This window comes from Salmo trutta, chromosome 26 (assembly GCF_901001165.1).
Source record: "Salmo trutta chromosome 26, fSalTru1.1, whole genome shotgun sequence".
Taxonomy (NCBI): domain Eukaryota; kingdom Metazoa; phylum Chordata; class Actinopteri; order Salmoniformes; family Salmonidae; genus Salmo; species Salmo trutta.
The window spans coordinates 47,164,609-47,183,830 of record NC_042982.1 but is presented as its reverse complement, the minus strand read 5'-3'; the positions used below and the strand labels follow the sequence as shown (position 1 = coordinate 47,183,830).

The window sequence follows — 19,222 nt, the reverse complement described above, 5'->3', positions numbered from 1 at the left end:
GTTCTCTCTACTACCGCATGGCAAGGGGTACCGGAGTGCCAAGTCTAGGACCAAAAGGCTTCTGAACAGTTTTTACCCCCAAGCCATAAGACTCCTGAACAGGTAATCAAATGGCTACACAAACTATTTTCATTGTGTCCCCCCCCAAAAACCTCTCTTTTTATGCTGCTGCTGCTCTCTGTTTATTATCTATGCATAGTCACTTTAACTATACATTCACGTACATACTACCTCAATTAGCCCGACTAACTGATGCCCCCGCACATTGACGCTGTACCGGTACCCCCCTGTATATAGCCTCCACATTGACTCTGTACCGTTACCCCCTGTATATAGCCTCCACATTGACTCTGTACCGGTACCCCCTGTATATAGCCTCCACATTGACTCTGTACCGGTACCCCCTGTATATAGCCTCCACATTGACTCTGTACCGGTACCCCCTGTATATAGCCTCCACATTGATTCTGTACCGGTACCCCCTGTATATAGCCTCCACATTGACTCTGTACCGGTACCCCCTGTATATAGCCTCCACATTGATTCTGTACCGGTACCCCCTGTATATAGCCTCCACATTGACTCTGTACCGGTACCCCCTGTATATAGCCTCCACATTGACTCTGTACCGGTACCCCCTGTATATAGCCTCCACATTGACTCTGTACCGGTACCCCCTGTATATAGCCTCCACATTGATTCTGTACCGGTACCCCCTGTATATAGCCTCCACATTGACTCTGTACCGGTACCCCCTGTATATAGCCTCCACATTGATTCTGTACCGGTACCCCCTGTATATAGCCTCCACATTGACTCTGTACCCGTACCCCCTGTATATAGCCTCCACATTGACTCTGTACCACCACCCCCTGTATATAGCCTCCACATTGACTCTGTACCGGTACCCCCTGTATATAGCCTCCACATTGACTCTGTACCGGTATCCCCTGTATATAGCCTCCACATTGACTCTGTACCGGTATCCCCTGTATATAGCCTCCACATTGACTCTGTACCGGTACTCCCTGTATATAGCCTCCACATTGACTCTGTACCGGTACCCCCTGTATATAGCCTCCACATTGACTCTGTACCGGTACCCCCTGTATTTAGCCTCCACATTGACTCTGTACCGTAATACCCTGTATATAGCCTCCACATTGACTCTGTACCGTAATACCCTGTATATAGCCTCCACATTGACTCTGTACCGTAATACCCTGTATATAGCCCCGCTACTGTTATTGTCACAATTTTTCTGTTTTCTTTTTCTTTTGTATTTCTTTACTTATCTATTGTTTACCTAATACCTATTATTTTTTTTACTTAAAATTGCACTGTTGGTTAGGGCTTGTAAGTAAGCATTTCACAGCGAGGCAAAAACTAACATGGCGGTGTTCGCCAATCTCACTGGAATAAAGACCTCCTCTATTCCTGTCATTATTGAAAGAGCTTGTGATATCTCACATCTCAAAATAGGGCTACTTAATGTTAGATCCCTCACTTCAAAGGCAGTTATAGTCAATGAACTAATCACTGATCATAACCTTGATGTGATTGGCCTGACTGAAACATGGCTTAAGCCTCATGATTTTACTATGTTAAATGAGGCCTCTCCTCCTGGTTACACTAGTGACCATATCCACTGTGCATCCCGCAAAGGCGGAGGTGTTGCTAACAGTTACGACACTTTTCAATTTATAAATAAAAACGTTAAACACTGTGTTTTTGTCTTTTTGAGTTTCTAGTCATGAGATCTATGCTGCCTACTCAATCACTTTTTATAGCTACTGTTTACACGCCTCCTATGCCGTATAGAGCGCTCCTCACTGAGTTCCCTGAATTCCTATCGGACCTTGTAGTCATGGCAGATAATAATCTAATATTCACATGGAAAAGTCCAAAGACCCACTTCAAAAGGCTTTCGGAGCCATCATCAACTCAGTGGGTTTTGTCCAACATGTCTCCAGAGCGACGCATTGCCATATAGAGGAAAACAAATTACGGAGTCCTCTTTGAATCTGCATATTTCTCCAAGACTCAGAGTCTGCACAGAACTGCCAGGACGTAAGATCAATGGAGACACTCAAGTTTTTTAATCCTGTATCTCTTGACACATTCACGAAAAATAGTCATGGCCTCTAAACTTTCCAGCTGCATAGTGGACTATATTCTAACTAAACTACTGAAAGAGCTACTTCCTATGTTGAACACAATAAACAGCCCCCTCTCCTCCAGATGTGTACCAAACTCACTAAAAGTAGCCATAATAAAGCCTCTCCTGAAAAAAGCCAAACCTTGAACTGGAAATTATAAAAAACAAATCGGCCTATATTGAATCTCCTCAACAACAAAAAAAAGAACAAAAAAAACAGTTGTGCAGCCTTCCTGAAGACAAATAATGTATATGAAAACGTATCAGTCTGGATTTAGACCCCATCATAGGACTGAGACTGCACTCGTGAAGGTGGTAAATCACCTTTTAATGGTGTCAGACCGAGGCTCTGCATCTGTCCTCGTGCTCTTAGACCTTAGTGCCGCTTTTGACACCATCGATCACCACATTCTTTTGGAGAGATTGGAAACCCTAATTGGTCTACACGGGCAAGTTCTTGCCTGGTTTAGATCTTACCTGTTGGAAAGATATCAGTTTGTCTCTGTGGATGGTTTGCCGTGTGACAAATCAATTGTTTGTTTTGGTGTTCCTCAAGGTTCCGTTTTAGGACCACAATTGTTTTCACTATATATTCTACCTCTTGTGGATGTCATTCAGAAACACAATGTCAACTTTCACTGCTATGCAGACAATACACAGCTGTATATTTTGATGAGACATGGTGAAGCCCGAAATTGCCCTCCCTGAAAGCCTGTGTTTCAGATATAAGGAAGTGGATGGCTGCATGTTTTTAACTTTTAAACTCGGACAAAACAGAGATTCTAGTTCTAGGTCCCAAGAAACAAAGAGATCTGCTGTTGGATCTGACAATTAATCTTAATGGTTGTACAGTCGTCTCAAATAGAAATGTTTAGGACCTCAGCGTTACTCTGGACCCTGATCTCTCTTTTGACAAACATATCAAGGATATTTCAAGGGCAGCTTTATTCCATCTTTGTAAAATTGCAAAAAATCTGAAACCTTTTGTCCAAAAATGATGCAGAAGAATATATCCATGCTTTTGTCTCTTCCAGATTAGACTACTGCAATGTTCTACTTACCGGCTACCTAAATAAAGCACTAAATAAACTTCAGTTAGTGCTAAACACGGCTGCTAGAATCTTGACTAGAACCCAAAAATGTGATATTACTCCTGCTTCCCGTTAGGGCTGATTTTCAAGGTTTTACGGCTGACCTACAAAGCTTTACATTCTCAGAATTACTTTCTCATGCCCATCTCTCCGATTTGGTCCTGCAGTACATACCTACACGTACGCCACGGTCACAAGACACAAGCCTCTTTATTGCCCATAGAATTTCTAAGCAAACAGCTGGAGGCAGGGCTTTATATAGAGCTCTATGTTTATGTAATGGTCTGCCTATCCATGTGAACGATAGAGACTCGGTCTCAACCTTTAAGTGTTTACTGAAGACTCATCTCTTCAGTAGGTCTTATGATTGAGTGTAGTCTGGCCCAGGGGAGCGAAGGTGAACCGCCCTTGCTGTCTCTGCCTGGCCGGCTCCTTTCTCTCCACTTGGATTCTCTGCCTCTGACCCTATTACAGGGGCTGAGTCACTGGCTTACTAGTGCTCTTCCATGCTGTCCCTAGGAGGGGTGCGTCACTTGAGTGGGTTGAGTGGTGTGGGGACTGTGCTTTGTCAAAGTGCTGGGGGGCTATGGTCAGTCTATTACATCTGGTGTAATTATCCTGTCTTATCTGGTGTCCTGTGTAAATATAAGTATGCTCCCTCTATTTGTCTCTCTCTCTCCGTCTCTCCCTCTCCTCCCGGAGGAACTGAGCCCTAGCACCATGCCTCAGGACTACCTGGCCTGATGACTCCTGGCTGTTTCCAGTCCACCTGGTCGTGCTGCTGCAGGAACCCTGACCTGTTCACCAGAGTTCACCCTTGTCTCGGACATGGTGTCTTCAATTCTCTCTCTCTCTCTTGCTCTCGCTCTCTACCACACCTGCTGTCTCGACCTCTGAATGCTTGGCTATGAAAAGCCAACTGACATTTACTTCTGAGGTACTGACCTGTTGCACCCTCTACAACCACTGATTGTTATTTGACCCTGCTGGTCATCTATGAACAATTGAAAATCTTGAAGAACAATCTGGCCTTAATGGCCATGTACTCTTATAATCTCCACCCCTCACAGCCAGAAGAGGACTGGCCTCCAGGTTCCTATCTTTCTAGGGAGTTTTTCCTAGCCACCGTGCTTCTACATCTGCATTGCTTGCTGTTTGGGGTTTTAGCCTGGGTTTCTGTATAAGCACTTTGTGACATCTGCTGATGTAAAAAGGGCTTTATAAATACATGTGATTGATAAACTCAATGTGCTACAGTAGGTTTGAGGTTGGGGAAAAACAAGACTAAAGCAAGAACACAAAATATTCACACAATAGTTAAAAGCCTTAAGGACTTACTAAGATTAAACCTTACAGTATAGCTGCAGAAACAACACCAAATGTGTCTATGCAAAGTGTTCATGCTTGCCATCAAAGAGCGTGACATTTACAAGTAATTTATTTCATTACGGCTAGGAAGCTACAGGGATTCAGCTGGGACTTTGTGGCATTTTGATTTAATTACTGTCTGTTTAGTGTTTCATTTGCAGACATTGATATAATCCTATTACCAAAGAGGTTACGAAATAAAATTGAAAATATGGAAATGATATGCCTTGTCAATTAAAAAAAAGTTTTGAGCTGGTGAGTTCATGGTGGAGGCTGATATCAGTTGATAAAGCCCTTCTAAGTGATTTTGTTTCTGTGTATAGATAAACTGCTGATGGTATTGTGTCATAGGACCATAGATAGGAGGGTCATTTCAAGGAAGCAGTGATGTAGGTGTGTTAACGCTGCTCCCCCTTCCCTGTTCGTGAATAAAGTAACATTCCCTATATTTCTAATGCATTTTTCCTGGATAGGTGGGTAAACGCTTGAGTAATATGATAATAGTAATATAAGAAAGGTGTTTAAACTGAATTCACGTCTGTTTACCCTCCACTAGACCGCTAAAGGAAAGTGTGTTTACCCTCCACTACACCGCTAAGGGAAGGTGTGTTTACCCTCCACTACACCGCTAAGGGAAGGTGTGTTTACCCTCCACTACACCGCTAAGGGAAGGTGTGTTTACCCTCCACTACACCGCTAAGGGAAGGTGTGTTTACCCTCCACTAGACCGCTAAAGGAAGGTGTGTTTACCCTCTGCTACACCGCTCAGGGAAGGTGTGTTTACCCTCCACTACACCGCTAAGGGAAGGTGTGTTTACCCTCCACTAGACCGCTAAAGGAAGGTGTGTTTACCCTCCATGTGTTTACCCTCCACTACACCACTAAGGGAAGGTGTGTTTACCCTCCACTACACCGCTAAGGGAAGGTGTGTTTACCCTCCACTAGACCGCTAAAGGAAGGTGTGTTTACCCTCCACTACACCGCTAATGGAAGGTGTGTTTACCCTCCACTACACCGCTAAGGGAAGGTGTGTTTACCCTCCACTACACCGCTAAGGGAAGGTGTGTTTACCCTCCACTACACCGCTAAGGGAAGGTGTGTTTACCCTCCACTACACCGCTAAGGGAAGGTGTCTTTACCCTCCACTACACCGCTAAGGGAAGGTGTGTTTACCCTCCGCTACACCGCTAAGGGAAGGTGTGTTTACCCTCCGCTACACCGCTAAGGGAAGGTGTGTTTACCCTCCGCTACATCGCTAAGGGAAGGTGTGTTTACCCTCCACTAGACCGCGAAGGGAACTGACTGTGTCAACTGGAAACTCCTGCACGCCACAAAACTGTGTTAGTCCGCTGTGGTAGAGCCAAGGTCAGGACTAGGCAACCCTGGTCCTGGAGTGTTTGTATTTGTTATATATCCCCATTAGTTCATGCCAAGGCAGCTCCTACTCTTCCTGCCAAGGCAGCTGCTACTCTTCCTGGGGTTTAATATGGACCCCCATTAGTTCCTGCCAAGGCAGCAGCTACTCTTCCTGGGGTTTATTATAGATCCCCTTTAGTTCCTGCCAAGGCAGCAGCTGCTCTTCCTGGGGTTTAATATGGACCCCCATTAGTTCCTGCCAAGGCAGCAGCTACTCTTCCTGGGGTTTATTATGGATCCCCATGAGTTCCTGCCAAGGCAGCAGCTACTCCTCCTGGGTTCCAGCAAAAATTATGGCAGTCATACAATATCTGTTTTTAAAAACCATGCATTACAGAATTCACAACACACTAAGTGTCTCCCCTCAGGCCCATACTCCACTACCACATATCTAAAACACAAAATACATTTGTTAGTGTACGTATATTGAGTATGTTATCATGTGTGTGTATGCATGTGTCTATGTTTGTGTTGATACACAGTGACGGGTTACTCCAAGCAGTTTAGTCACCTCAACTTGCTCAATTTCCACGCTATTTATTACAAGATTTAGTTGAGGTTTAGTGTTTAGTGAATGATTTGTCCCAAATACAATGATTTTAGTTTTTGAAATATTTAGACTAACGTATTCCTTGCCACCCATTCTGAAACTAACTGCAGATCTTTGTTAAGTGTTGCAGTCACTTCAGTTGCTGTAGTAGCTGACGTGTATATTGTTGAGTCATCCACATACATAGACACACTGGCTTTACTGAAAGACATTGAATAAAAATATTGAATAAAAGTAGGGGCTCTAGACAGCTGCCCTGGGGAATTCCTGATTCTACCTGGACTATGTTGGAGAGGCTTCCATTAAAGAACATCCTCTGTGTTCTGTTAGACAGGTAACTCTTTATCCACCATATAGCAGGGGGTGTAAAGCCATAACACTTATGTTTTTCCAGCAGCAGACTATGATCGATAATGTCAAAATCCGCACTGAAGTCTAACAAAACAGCCCCCACAATATTTGTATCATAAATTTCTCTCAGCCAATCATCAGTCATTTGTCCATACTGAAACTTTTTTACTGTAAAATAGCATTGTATCTGGTCAAAGACAATTTTTTACAAAACTTTACTAAGGGTTGGTAACAGGCTGATTGGTCGGCTATTTGAGCCAGTAAAGGTTTTTTTTTCTACACCGCGTGCACAATTATTAGGCAAGTGAGTATTCTGATCTTATCATTGTTTCTATGCACATTTTCCAACTCCAAACCATATAAACTTGAATGCTTATTGGATTTAATCATTTTCAGGTGATTTGTATTTGTGTAATGAGGGAGGGTGTGGCAAAAGTGAATAACACCTTATATCAAGGTGTGCATAATTATTAGGCAGCTTCATTACCTCAGGTAAAATGGGCCCCAAACAATGGATAACGGAGACTGAAAAGTCAAAAATTCTAAAATGCCTTTCAGACGGATGCAACACTCTTGACAATCAAACATTTTGTTGCGAATAGTCATCTGGGGCACAAAAAACGCATGGAGAAGAAAAGGCTCAAATTAACTGCAAAAGACGTCAAGCTACCTGGAACCCATTATCCTCCAGTGCCACCGTATTCCAGAACTGCAACCTACCTGGAGTGTTCAGAAGTACAAGGTGTCAAGTGCTCAGAGACATGGCCAAGGTCAAGAAGACTGAAACACAACAACCACTGAATGAGATTCACAAGTTGAAGCGTCAAGATTTGGTAAAGAAATACCTGAAGACATATTTTTAAAAGGTTTTACAGACAGATGAATTGAGAGTGACTCTTGATGGACCAAATGGATGGGCCTGTGGCTGGATCAGTAATGGACACAGGGCACCACTTCGAGTCAGGCACCAGCAAGGTGGTGGAGGGGTACTGGTATGGGTTGCTATCATTTTCGGGTTGAAGATGGACTAAAACTCAACTCCCAAACCTACTGCCAGTTTCTGGAAGATTCTTTCTTCAAGCAGTGGTACAGGAAGAACTCCTCAGCATTCAGGAAGGCCATGATCTTTATGCAGGACAATGCTCCATCACATCCAAATACTCCACTGCTTGGCTAGCCAGCAAGGGCCTCAAAGATGCCCGAATAATGACCTGGCCCCCTTCCTCGCCTGACTTAAATCCTATTGAGAACTTGTGGGCCCTTCTCAAACGTGAGATGTACAGCGAGGGAAGACACCTCTTTGAACAGCATTTTGGAGGCTGTGTTTGCTGCTTCAGCGAAAGTTGATCGTGAACAGATCAAGAAACTGACAGACTCCATGGATGGAAGGCAGTTATTGAAAAGAAGGAAGACTGCATTGGTCACTGAATATTTTTGAAAGGCCAACATTTTTATTTAATTGTCATTTTGTGTTACTTATTTGTTACACTTTCTCTAAAATTTGAGAATAAACAAGTGAGTTGGGAGAAAGTATTTTTGTAATTTAGTTGCCTAATAATTCAGCACACATATATTCCCCTGAGAAAGACAAAACTCAATTTTCCTTTGTTAAACATTAAGGTTTGAGGTTCAATAACATTTTGGATTGACTGAGAGCATTGTTTGTGTTCAACAACAAAATTCATCCTAAGGAACACAAATGTCTAATAATTGTGCACAAAGTGTTTTCTTAGGTAGCGGAATGACTCTTGCTTCCCTCCAGGCCTGAGGGCACACCTTTTCTAGTATACCTAAATTGAAGATATGGCAAATAGGAGTGGCAATATCTTCCGCTATTATCCTCAGTAATTTTCCATCCAAGTTGTCAGACCTCTGTGGCTTGTCATTGATGATATACAACAATAATTTGTTCACCTCTTCCACACTCACTTTATGGAATTAAAAATTACAATTCATGTCTTTCATAATTTGGCCAGATATACTTGGATGTGTAGTGTCAGCGTTTGTTGCTGGCATGTCATGCCTAAGTTTGCTAATCTTGCCAATGAAAAAATCATAAAAATAGTTGGCAATATCAGTTGGTTTTGTGATGAGTGAGCCACCTGATTTAATGAATGATGGAGCTGAGTTTGCCTTTTTTCCCAAAATGTAATTGAAGGTGCTCCAAAGCTTTTTACTGTCATTCTTTATGTCATTCATCTTTGTTTCATTGTATAGTTTCTTCTTCTTTTTATTCAGTTTAGTTACATGATTTTTTAATTTGCCAATCGGTTGGGCTGCCAGACTTATTTTCCATTCCTTTTGCCTCATCCCTCTCAACCATACAATTTTTCAATTCGTCATCAATCAACAGGGATTTAAGTTTTTAAAGTAATTTTCTTAATGGGTTGATGCTTATAACTGGAATAAGAAATTTCATAAATGTGTAAAGTGCAACGTCTGTTTGCTCCTCATTACACACCACAGACCAGCAAATATTGTTTACATCATCAACATAAGAATCACTTCAAAACTTCTTGTATGACCTCTTATACACTATATTTGGCCCAGCCTTTGGAACTTTGGTTTTCCTAGATATGGCTACTATTTTGTGATCACTACATCCGATGGATTTGGATACTGCTTTCAAGCACATTTCTGCAGCATTAGGAAAGATGTGATCAATACATGTTGATGATTTAATTACTGTGCTGTTTGTAACTACCCTGGTAGGTTGACTACCCTGGTAGGTTGATCAGTCCCTGCAACCTGAACCAGGTTGCAGTGACTGGTTACAGTTTGAAGCTTTTTCTTCTTTTTTCTTATTTACAATGACAGCCTACTGGGGAACAGTGGGTTAACTGCCTTGATCAGGGGCAGAACGACAGATTTTTACCTTGTCAGCTTTGGGATTCGATCCAGCAACCTTTCCGTTACTGGCCAAAACACTCTAACCACTAGGTAACCTGCCGCCTCCAAATGTTAATGTTCCTTTATAGAGGGGACGTGGGGAGATCTCAGGGGGATTGGTGTAGCTATGTTATTTGGGAGATCAAAACAAAGTTTATTTGTTACGTGCGCCGAATACAACCTTACAGTGAAATGCTTACTTACAGGTTCTAACCAATAGTGCAAAAAAGGTATTAGGTGAACAATAGGTAGGTAAAGAAATAAAAACAACAGTAAAAAGACAGGCTATATACAGTAGCAAGGCTATAAAAGTAGCGAGGCTACATACAGACACCGGTTAGTCAGGCTGATTGAGGTAGTATGTACATGTAGATGTGGTTAAAGTGACTATGCATATATGATGAACAGAGAGTAGCAGTAGCGTAAAAGAGGGGTTGGCGGGTGGTGGGACACAATGCAGATAGCCCGGTTAGCCAATGAGCAGGAGCACTGGTTGGTCGGCCCAATTGAGGTAGTATGTAGATGAATGTATAGTTAAAGTGACTATGCATATATGATAGAGAGTAGCAGCAGCGTAAAAGAGGGGTTGGGGGGGGGGCACACAATGCAAATAGTCCGGGTAACCATTTGGTTACCTGTTCAGGAGTCTTATGGCTTGGGGGTAAAAACTGTTGAGAAGCCTTTTTGTCCTAGACTTGGCACTCCGGTACCCCTTGCCATGCGGTAGTAGAGAGAACAGTCTATGACTGGGGGGGCTGGGGTCTTTGACAATTTTTAGGGCCTTCTTCTGACCGCCTGGTGTAGAGGTCCTGGATGGCAGGCAGCTTAGCCCCAGTGATGTTCTTAGCTGTACGCACTACCCTTTGTAGTGTCTTGTGGCCAGAGGCCAACGCAATTGCTGTACCAGGAAGTGATGCAACCAGTCAGGATGCTCTCGATGTTGCAGCTGTAGAACTTTTTGAGGATCTCAGGACCCATGCCAAATCTTTTTAGATTCCTGAGGGGGAATAGGCTTTGTCGTGCCCTCTTCACGACTGTCTTGGTGTGCTTGGACCATTCTAGTTTGTTGTTGATGTGGACACCAAGGAATTTGAAGCTCTCAACCTGCTCCACTACAGCCCCGTCGATGAGATTGGGGGCATGCTCGGTCTTCCTTTTCCTGTAGTCCACAATCATCTCCTTAGTCTTGGTTTCGTTGAGGGATAGGTTGTTATTCTGGCACCACCTGGCCAGGTCTCTGATCTCCTCCCTACAGGCTGTTGTGTCGTCTGCAAACTTAATGATGGTGTTGGAGTCGTGCCTGGCCATGCAGTCGTGGGTGAACAGGGAGTACAGGAGGGGACTGAGCACGCACCCCTGGGGAGCTCCAGTGTTGAGGATCAGCGTGGCAGATGTGTTGCTACCTACCCTCACCACCTGGGGGCGGCCCATCAGGAAGTCCAGGATCCAGTTGCAGAGGGAGGTGTTTAGTCAAAGGATCCTTAGCTTAGTGATGAGCTTTGAGGGTACTATGGTGTTGAATGCTGAGCTGTGGTCAATGAATAGCATTCTCACATAAGTGTTCCTTTTGTCCAGGTGAGAAAGGGCAGTGTGGAGTGCAATAGAGATTGCATCATCTGTGGATCTGTTTGGGAGGTATGCAAATTGGAGTGGGTCTAGGGATTCTGGGATAATGGTGTTGATGTGAGCCATTACCAACCTTTCAAAGCACTTCATGGCTACAGACATGAGTGCTACGGGTCGGTAGTCATTTAGACAGGTCACCTTGGTGTTCTTGGGCACAGGGACTATGGTGGTCTGCTTGAAACATGTTGGTATTACAGACTCAGACAGAGAGAGGTTGAAAATGTCAGTGAAGACAATTGCCAGTTGGTCAGCGCATGCTTGGAGTACATGTCCTGGTAATCCATCTGTCCCTGCTGCCTTGTGAATGTAGACCTATTTTAAGGACTTACTCACGTCGGCTACGAAGAGCGTGATCACACAGTCGTCCGGATCAGCTGATGCTCTCATGCATGCCTCAGTGTTGCTTGCCTCGAAGTGAGCATAGAAGTAATTTAGCTCGTCTGGTGGGCTCGTGTCACTGGGCAGCTCCCGGCTGTGCTTCCCTTTGTAGTCTGTAATAGTTTGCAAACCCTGCCACATAAGACGAGCGTCGGAGCCGGTGTAGTACGATTCAATCTTAGCCCTGTATTGACGCTTTGCCTGTTTGATGGTTTATCGCAGGGCATAGAAAGATTTCTTGTAAGTTTCTGGGTTAGAGTCCAGCACCTTGAAAGCGGCAGCTCTACCCTTTAGTTCAGTGTGAATGTTGCCTGTAATCCATGGCTTCTGGTTGGGGTATGTACGTACAGTCACTGTGGGGACGACGTCCTCGATGCACTTATTGATAAAGCCAATGACTGATGTGGTGTACTCCTCAATGCCATCGGAAGAATCCCGGAACATGTTCCAGTCTGTGATAGCAAGACAGTCCTGTAGTTTAGCATCTGCTTCATCTGATCACTTTTTTATAGACCGAGTCACTGGTGCTTCCTGCATGAATTTTTGCTTGTTATGTGGGGAGATCTCCGGGGGATTGGTGTAGCTATGTTATGTGGGGAGATCTCCGGGGGATTGGTGTAGCTATGCTTAGCTCAAGGAGATTGGTGTAGCTATGCTTAGCCCAGGGGTCAGACCAAGCAAACTGGTTTCATTTCCATGTACTGTAATTTACTTATCTAATTTCTCTACTGTCTTTTTAATTTGCTTTAGGCACAAGTGTCTGTTATAATACTGTAAGCCACAGACTTTCAGCGGGGTAGGCTCCTACAAGGCTACTACCAGGATATAAATACAGTTATTAGAATCAGTGGACTGATATTTCAGTGGATGAAATAATTAATTCAGATATTTAAATGACCTCGTGTCGTCATCGATTAGATTTACATGTCCAACAAAACATGGCAAGAATCAACCATCTCATTTCCTGTATTCCAGCCTGTGTCTGAGGAGTTCCAGAATGGCGAGGGTTTTGGCTATATCGTGGCGTTCCGAGCCAATGGGACGCGAGGATGGAAGGAGAAGATGGTGACATCAGCAGATTCCACTACGTACAAGTACAGAGACGAGACCTTCCCTCCCCTCACCCCCTTCGAAGTGAAGGTGGGCGTGTACAACAACAAGGGAGACGGACCCTTCAGTGGTGTGGTCACTGTGTACTCTGCAGAGGGGGGTGAGTTATTGCACTCGCACATCTAAGGACTTCTTTGCAGGGGTTGGAAAGGTTAAAGTTATTCAAAGGGAAGTCACTCCTTCAAGTCGCCTTACAAATTATATAATTTCTGAAGTCACGTTGCTGACGAAAGCCGAGAGGCTGCAACATTAGTACAAAATGTGTGAATTCTACTGTCACGTCCTCAATTCTACTGTCACGTCCTCAGTTCTACTGTCACGTCCTCAGTTCTACTGTCAGTTCTACTGTCACGTCCTCAGTTCTACTGTCAGTTCCACTGTCACGTCCTCAGTTCTACTGCTACGTCCTCAGTTCTACTGTCAGTTCTACTGCTACGTCCTCAGTTCTACTGTCAGTTCTACTGTCACGTCCTCAGTTCTACTGTCACGTCCTCAGTTCTACTGTCAGTTCTACTGTCAGTTCTACTGTCACGTCCTCAGTTCTACTGTCAGTTCTACTGTCACGTCCTCAGTTCTACTGTCAGTTCTACTGTCACGTCCTCAGTTCCACTGTCACGTCCTCAGTTCTACTGTCACGTCCTCAGTTCTACTGTCAGTTCTACTGTCACGTCCTCAGTTTTACTGTCAGTTCTACTGTCACGTCCTCAGTTTTACTGTCACGTCCTCAGTTCTACTGTCACGTCCTCAGTTCTACTGTCAGTTCTACTGTCACGTCCTCAGTTCTACTGTCACGTCCTCAGTTCTATTGTCAGTTCTACTGTCACGTCTGTTGTGGAATATCTTGAGTCAAGTATTTGCACAGATACCGGAACTTGTGAATTCAATTTAGACTTTATTACAAACGTAACAGAGCCGAGCCCTTCCATGGAAAAGACAAAATTCCTGCCTTTATAGTATTCTTACTTTGCATAACGTATAGAGTCCCCTCCCTCTATATGAAAATAGCTTCCGTTGACCTTTCTCCACCATTATCTCTCCATCTCAGTTGTTGCTTGTTAACGCCCACATCTGACAGCTGTATAGGTTATAATGGTAGCAGGACCCTGGTCCTATATGTTCCCATTCATCAGCTGTATAGGTTATAATGGTAGCAGGACCTGGTCCTATATGTTCCCATTCATCAGCTGTATAGGTTATAATGGTAGCAGGACCTGGTCCTATATGTTCCCATTCATCAGCTGTATAGGTTATAATGGTAGCAGGACCTGGTCCTATATGTTCCCATTCATCAGCTGTATAGGTTATAATGGTAGCAGGACCTGGTCCTATATGTTCCATCCCTTATATAGCCATTCTGTCTCGGCTCTTCAAAAGTGGACAGCTTAGATGCTGCTAATAATGGAAATGTAATCATAGTCATGAGTTTTGCTCCCACACGTCCTCAGTTCTACTGTCAGTTCTACTGTCACGTCCTCAGTTCTACTGTCAGTTCTACTGTCACGTCCTCAGTTCTACTGTCACGTCCTCAGTTCTACTGTCAGTTCTACTGTCACGTCCTCAGTTCTACTGTCAGTTCTACTGTCACGTCCTCAGTTCTACTGTCACGTCCTCAGTTCTACTGTCAGTTCTACTGTCACGTCCTCAGTTCTACTGTCAGTTCTACTGTCACGTCCTCAGTTCTACTGTCACGTCCTCAGTTCTACTGTAAGTTCTACTGTCACGTCCTCAGTTCTACTGTCAGTTCTACTGTCACGTCCTCAGTTCTACTGTCAGTTCTACTGTCACGTCCTCAGTTCTACTGTCAGTTCTACTGTCACGTCCTCAATTCTACTGTCAGTTCTACTGTCACGTCCTCAGTTCTACTGTCAGTTCTACTGTCACGTCCTCAGTTCTACTGTCACGTCCTCAGTTCTACTGTCAGTTCTACTGTCACGTCCTCAGTTCTACTGTCAGTTCTACTGTCACGTCCTCAGTTCTACTGTCACGTCCTCAGTTCTACTGTCAGTTCTACTGTCACGTCCTCAGTTCTACTGGTTCTCACAAGTAAAAAGCAAAGGCACAACATCACTTCTTAATTTTCTCGGTCCAGGTGCCCCCCTGGGTACAGGTTTTGTTTTTTGCCCTTGCACTTCACAGCTGATTCAAATAATCTAAGCTTGATGATGAGTTTGTTATTTGAATCAGCTGTGTAGTGCTGGGTCATAAACTGCCCCAGGACCGAGTTTAGAACTCATTTCGTCCCCTGGACTACATTCGGTATTGAACGAGGTCCGGAGATCCGCACTGAAAATGTCCTCCTTCGCTGTCTAAATCTGTCAAAAATAGTCCTCTAGTTTTCATTTTAGGAATGTTTCTAATCCCTGACTGTCTAGCTTTCATTGATGTGATTATTAGCGAGCTGGAAACTGTTTTACTCAAACCACCAGATGTTTGACAGCCCTGGTCTAGAGGTTAATTTGTTGATGTTTGAAATGTTAGTCAAGAAGAATTATCCTCTATACACTGACAATGTGTCACTTTATGTAATTTATTCATCCTCTGATCTCCCCTGGGATTCAGATACTATTCACTGTGCTGTATGGCTGATATGCTATGAAAGTAATCATGAAACATATCACTTGACTTGATGAAACATAATAGTAATACTGATTAACTGTAGAGATTTACTGTAATCAATATGTACTGATTTACTGTTATCAATATGTACTGATTGACTAGAGATTTACTGTAATCAATATGTACTGATTTACTGTTATCAATATGTACTGATTGACTGTAGAGATTTACTGTTATCAATATGTACTGATTGACTGTTATCAATATGTACTGATTGACTGTAGAGATTAACTGTAATCAATATGTACTGATTTACTGTTACTAATGCAGCGTTACTAATGTCTGTAGTGTAAATATCTCAAGTATATTACTCACTCTGCAATCGACACGTCGTTATGCGGCGTTTTCTACAAGGCACACAGGAGACAACTAGCGGCCGTTACAGTGTGTCTGTGGGGTTTCTCAGGTTGATTGGAGTGTGTGTGTGTGTGTGTGTGTGTGTGTGTGTGTGTGTGGTTGTGTGTGTGTGTGTGTGTGGTTGTGTGTTATCCTCTACAGAGCCCAGAGAGGCCCCATCTGAGGTGAAAGCTTCCAGCACTTCATCTTCGGAAATTAAAGTAACTTGGAGACCACCCAACCCTGGCCCTGGGAGACCACGGGGATACGAGGTGTGTGTGTGTGTGTGTGCATTATACATGACATTTTTCATTAGATAAATCTAAATAAAACAAATAAATGTAAATACTCCAATAAAAAGACAAGTTTAAAAAGAGACACACCGAACGTCTTCTTTTGTCAGGTGAGCTACTGGAAGGACAGCGAGCAGGAGGAGTCAGGGAAGAGGAAGAAGACAGCAGGGAACGAGACGTCTATGGCGCTGACAGGCCTGGAGGGGAACCGCGTGTACCTCATCACAGTCAGAGGCTTCAACAGTATCGGCCAGGGCCCTGCATCAACAGCTAGCACCGCCAAGACCAGGAAAGACCGTGAGTACGCCACTCATACGAAGCTGAGCTGTATAGAGGGGGGGATACTGTATGCATGTAATTAAGCAGTAAGGCACAAGAATGCAGTCACAGGTAAGAGGCAGTGCTGTATCGTGAATACAGTCACAGGTAAGAGGCAGTACTGTATCGTGAACAGTCACAGGTAAGAGGCAGTGCTGTATCATGAATACAGTCACAGGTAAGAGGCAGTGCTGTATCATGAATACAGTCACAGGTAAGAGGCAGTGCTGTATCATGAATACAGTCACAGGTAAGAGGCAGTACTGTATCGTGAATTCAGTCACAGGTAAGAGGCAGTGCTGTATCATGAATACAGTCACAGGTAAGAGGCAGTGCTGTATCGTGAATACAGTCACAGGTAAGAGGCAGTGCTGTATTGTGAATACAGTCACAGGTAAGAGGCAGTGCTGTATCGTGAATACAGTCACAGGTAAGAGGCAGTGCTGTATCATGAATACAGTCACAGATAAATGGTGTTGTTTGGCACGACACGATAGCCCATTTACCTGTGACTGTATTCATGACAAAAAAACTGCCTCAAATGCCTTATTGCTTTTATAAATCTGTTACATATTTTCATTAAAACATTATTTTGATAAGTAAATTCATACAATGTAATTCTTCCACCAGAAGATATAGTCCGGACAAAACACTGGTTGTTAGTTATTTTGGTCATGTTGCTACAGACGCCAGCCAGTCATTCATCATGTTAAAATAGTTGCTATGCAAAAGGTCTGGTCATCTGTTCTAAACAAATGGTTGCTATTCAGGCTGGATAATGTTCTAGTCACCTGCTAGCTAGCTCAGCTAACTCAGTCATGTCAAACATTGAACCTGGACTGACAGGACACTAGCTGTATTTTCCTTTGTTTGAGCCTTTTTTCTATTTGTAACGATTGTCTGACCGAGATGCAGCGTGGTGAGTGTTCATATTGAAGTTTTAATAATACGAAACACTTGAACTTAAGAAACAAACGAACGCCAACAGTTCTGTCAGGTGCAAACCACACAACAGAAACAACTACCCACAAAACCCCAAAGGAAAACAGGCTGCCTAAGTATGGCTCCCAATCAGCGACAACAATGTACAGCTGTCCCTGATTGAGAGCCTTACCAGGCCAAAACATAGAAATACAAAACATAGAAAAAAGGACATAGAATGCCCACCCTAGTCACACCCTGGCCTAACCAAAATAGAGAACAAAGACCTCTCTATGGCCAGGGCGTGACACTATTGTTATTTACTTGGATTTGTCCACGATAACGACGTTTCAACTGGCTAAAAATTGTCTCGTCTTGTCTAAGCACCGTGATGTTACAGAGTAGGAATGTGCAGTTCGCACATGATTCATTCTCTTTACTGACTTGATGGTCATGATTTGTATTTTTCGAATGACTCATTCATTTTAGTTGTTCGTTTGACCTGCTGGCCGCAATGAATTCTACAGCAGGTTTAATACGTGCTCATCTCTCTCAGCGACCAGCAACTGTCCATCATGTGAGCAAGGGAAATATATCTTGCTGCAGGCAGATGGGAAAAAGACATGTTTACAACTGACAATTGATCGCATGGTGATTATTTATTGAATGTTATGGTGGACACAGCTTTGTTGACCCAAAACATACACAGTCTCCCCATTGTTCAAGAAACTAGAATTTGAGAACATATGCAGTTGAAACTTTATTGTGCTTATCACCCACAGTCAAGTAATGGATTCTGCCAAGAGTCGTTCACAATCTAGTCCAGTTGCGGCCACAACTAGACACCTACTCATACTAAGGTTTTACTTCATTTTTACTATTTTCTACATTGTAGACTATGAACTATGAACTAACATATATGGAATCATGTAGTAACCAAAAAAGTGTTAAACAAATGAACATATATTCTATATTTGATATTCTTCAAAGTAGCCACCCTTTGCCTTGATGACAGCTTTGCACACTCTTGGCATTCTCTCAACCAGCTTCACCTGGAATGCTTTTCCAAAAGTCTTGAAGGAGTTCCCACACATGCTGAGTACTTGATGGCTGCTTCTCCTTCACTCTGCGGTACAACTCATCCCAAAGCATCTCAATTGGGTTGAGGTCGGGTGATTGTGGAGGCCCGGTCATCTGATTCAGCACTCCATCACTCTCCTTCTTGGTCAAATAGCCCTTACACAGCCTGGAGGTGTGTTGGGTCATTGTCCTGTTCATAAACAAATGATAATCCCACTAAGCGCAAACCAGATGGGAAGGCGTATTGCTGCAGAATGCTGTGGTAGCCATGCTGGACCTGTTTGGGATAGGGGGCAGTATTGAGAATTTTGGAAAAAATATGTGCCCATTTTTAACTGCCTCCTACACCAACTCAGAAGCTAGAATATGCATATTATTGTTCAGGTTTGGATAGAAAACACTCTGAATTTTCTAAAACTGTTTGAATGGTGTCTGTGAGTATAACAGAACTCCTATGGCAGGCAAAAACCTGACAAGGTTTCAAGCAGGAAGTACCCTGTCTGACAAGGAGTCGTGCGTCTTGCATCTGTTTATTGAAAAGTAAGGATCTTAGCTGTAACGTGACAATTCCCAGGGCTCCGATAGGCTCTCGGAACCCGGGAAATAACTGAAGGTTGACGAGGGAGCCTCAGGCTGAAACACATTATCGGCTTTGGCAAGTGGCGGCTCAGAGGACCTTTGAATGAGGCGCGTGCACGATTCGCTCCTGAGGAGAAATTTA

The 19,222-nt window shown here is 43.5% G+C and overlaps 1 protein-coding gene across 1 annotated transcript in view; it reads left to right on the top strand.

Annotated features, from left to right (window-relative positions):
- The window catches only part of LOC115163940 (contactin-5), a 509,156-nt gene that overhangs the window by 474,522 nt on the left and 15,412 nt on the right, over positions 1-19,222 (top strand). The window contains exons 19-21 of the mRNA XM_029716131.1: positions 12,803-13,037; positions 16,052-16,161; positions 16,293-16,479. Coding sequence (XP_029571991.1) covers positions 12,803-13,037; positions 16,052-16,161; positions 16,293-16,479 — 532 coding nt within the window. The remainder of the gene's footprint in view (positions 1-12,802; positions 13,038-16,051; positions 16,162-16,292; positions 16,480-19,222) is intronic.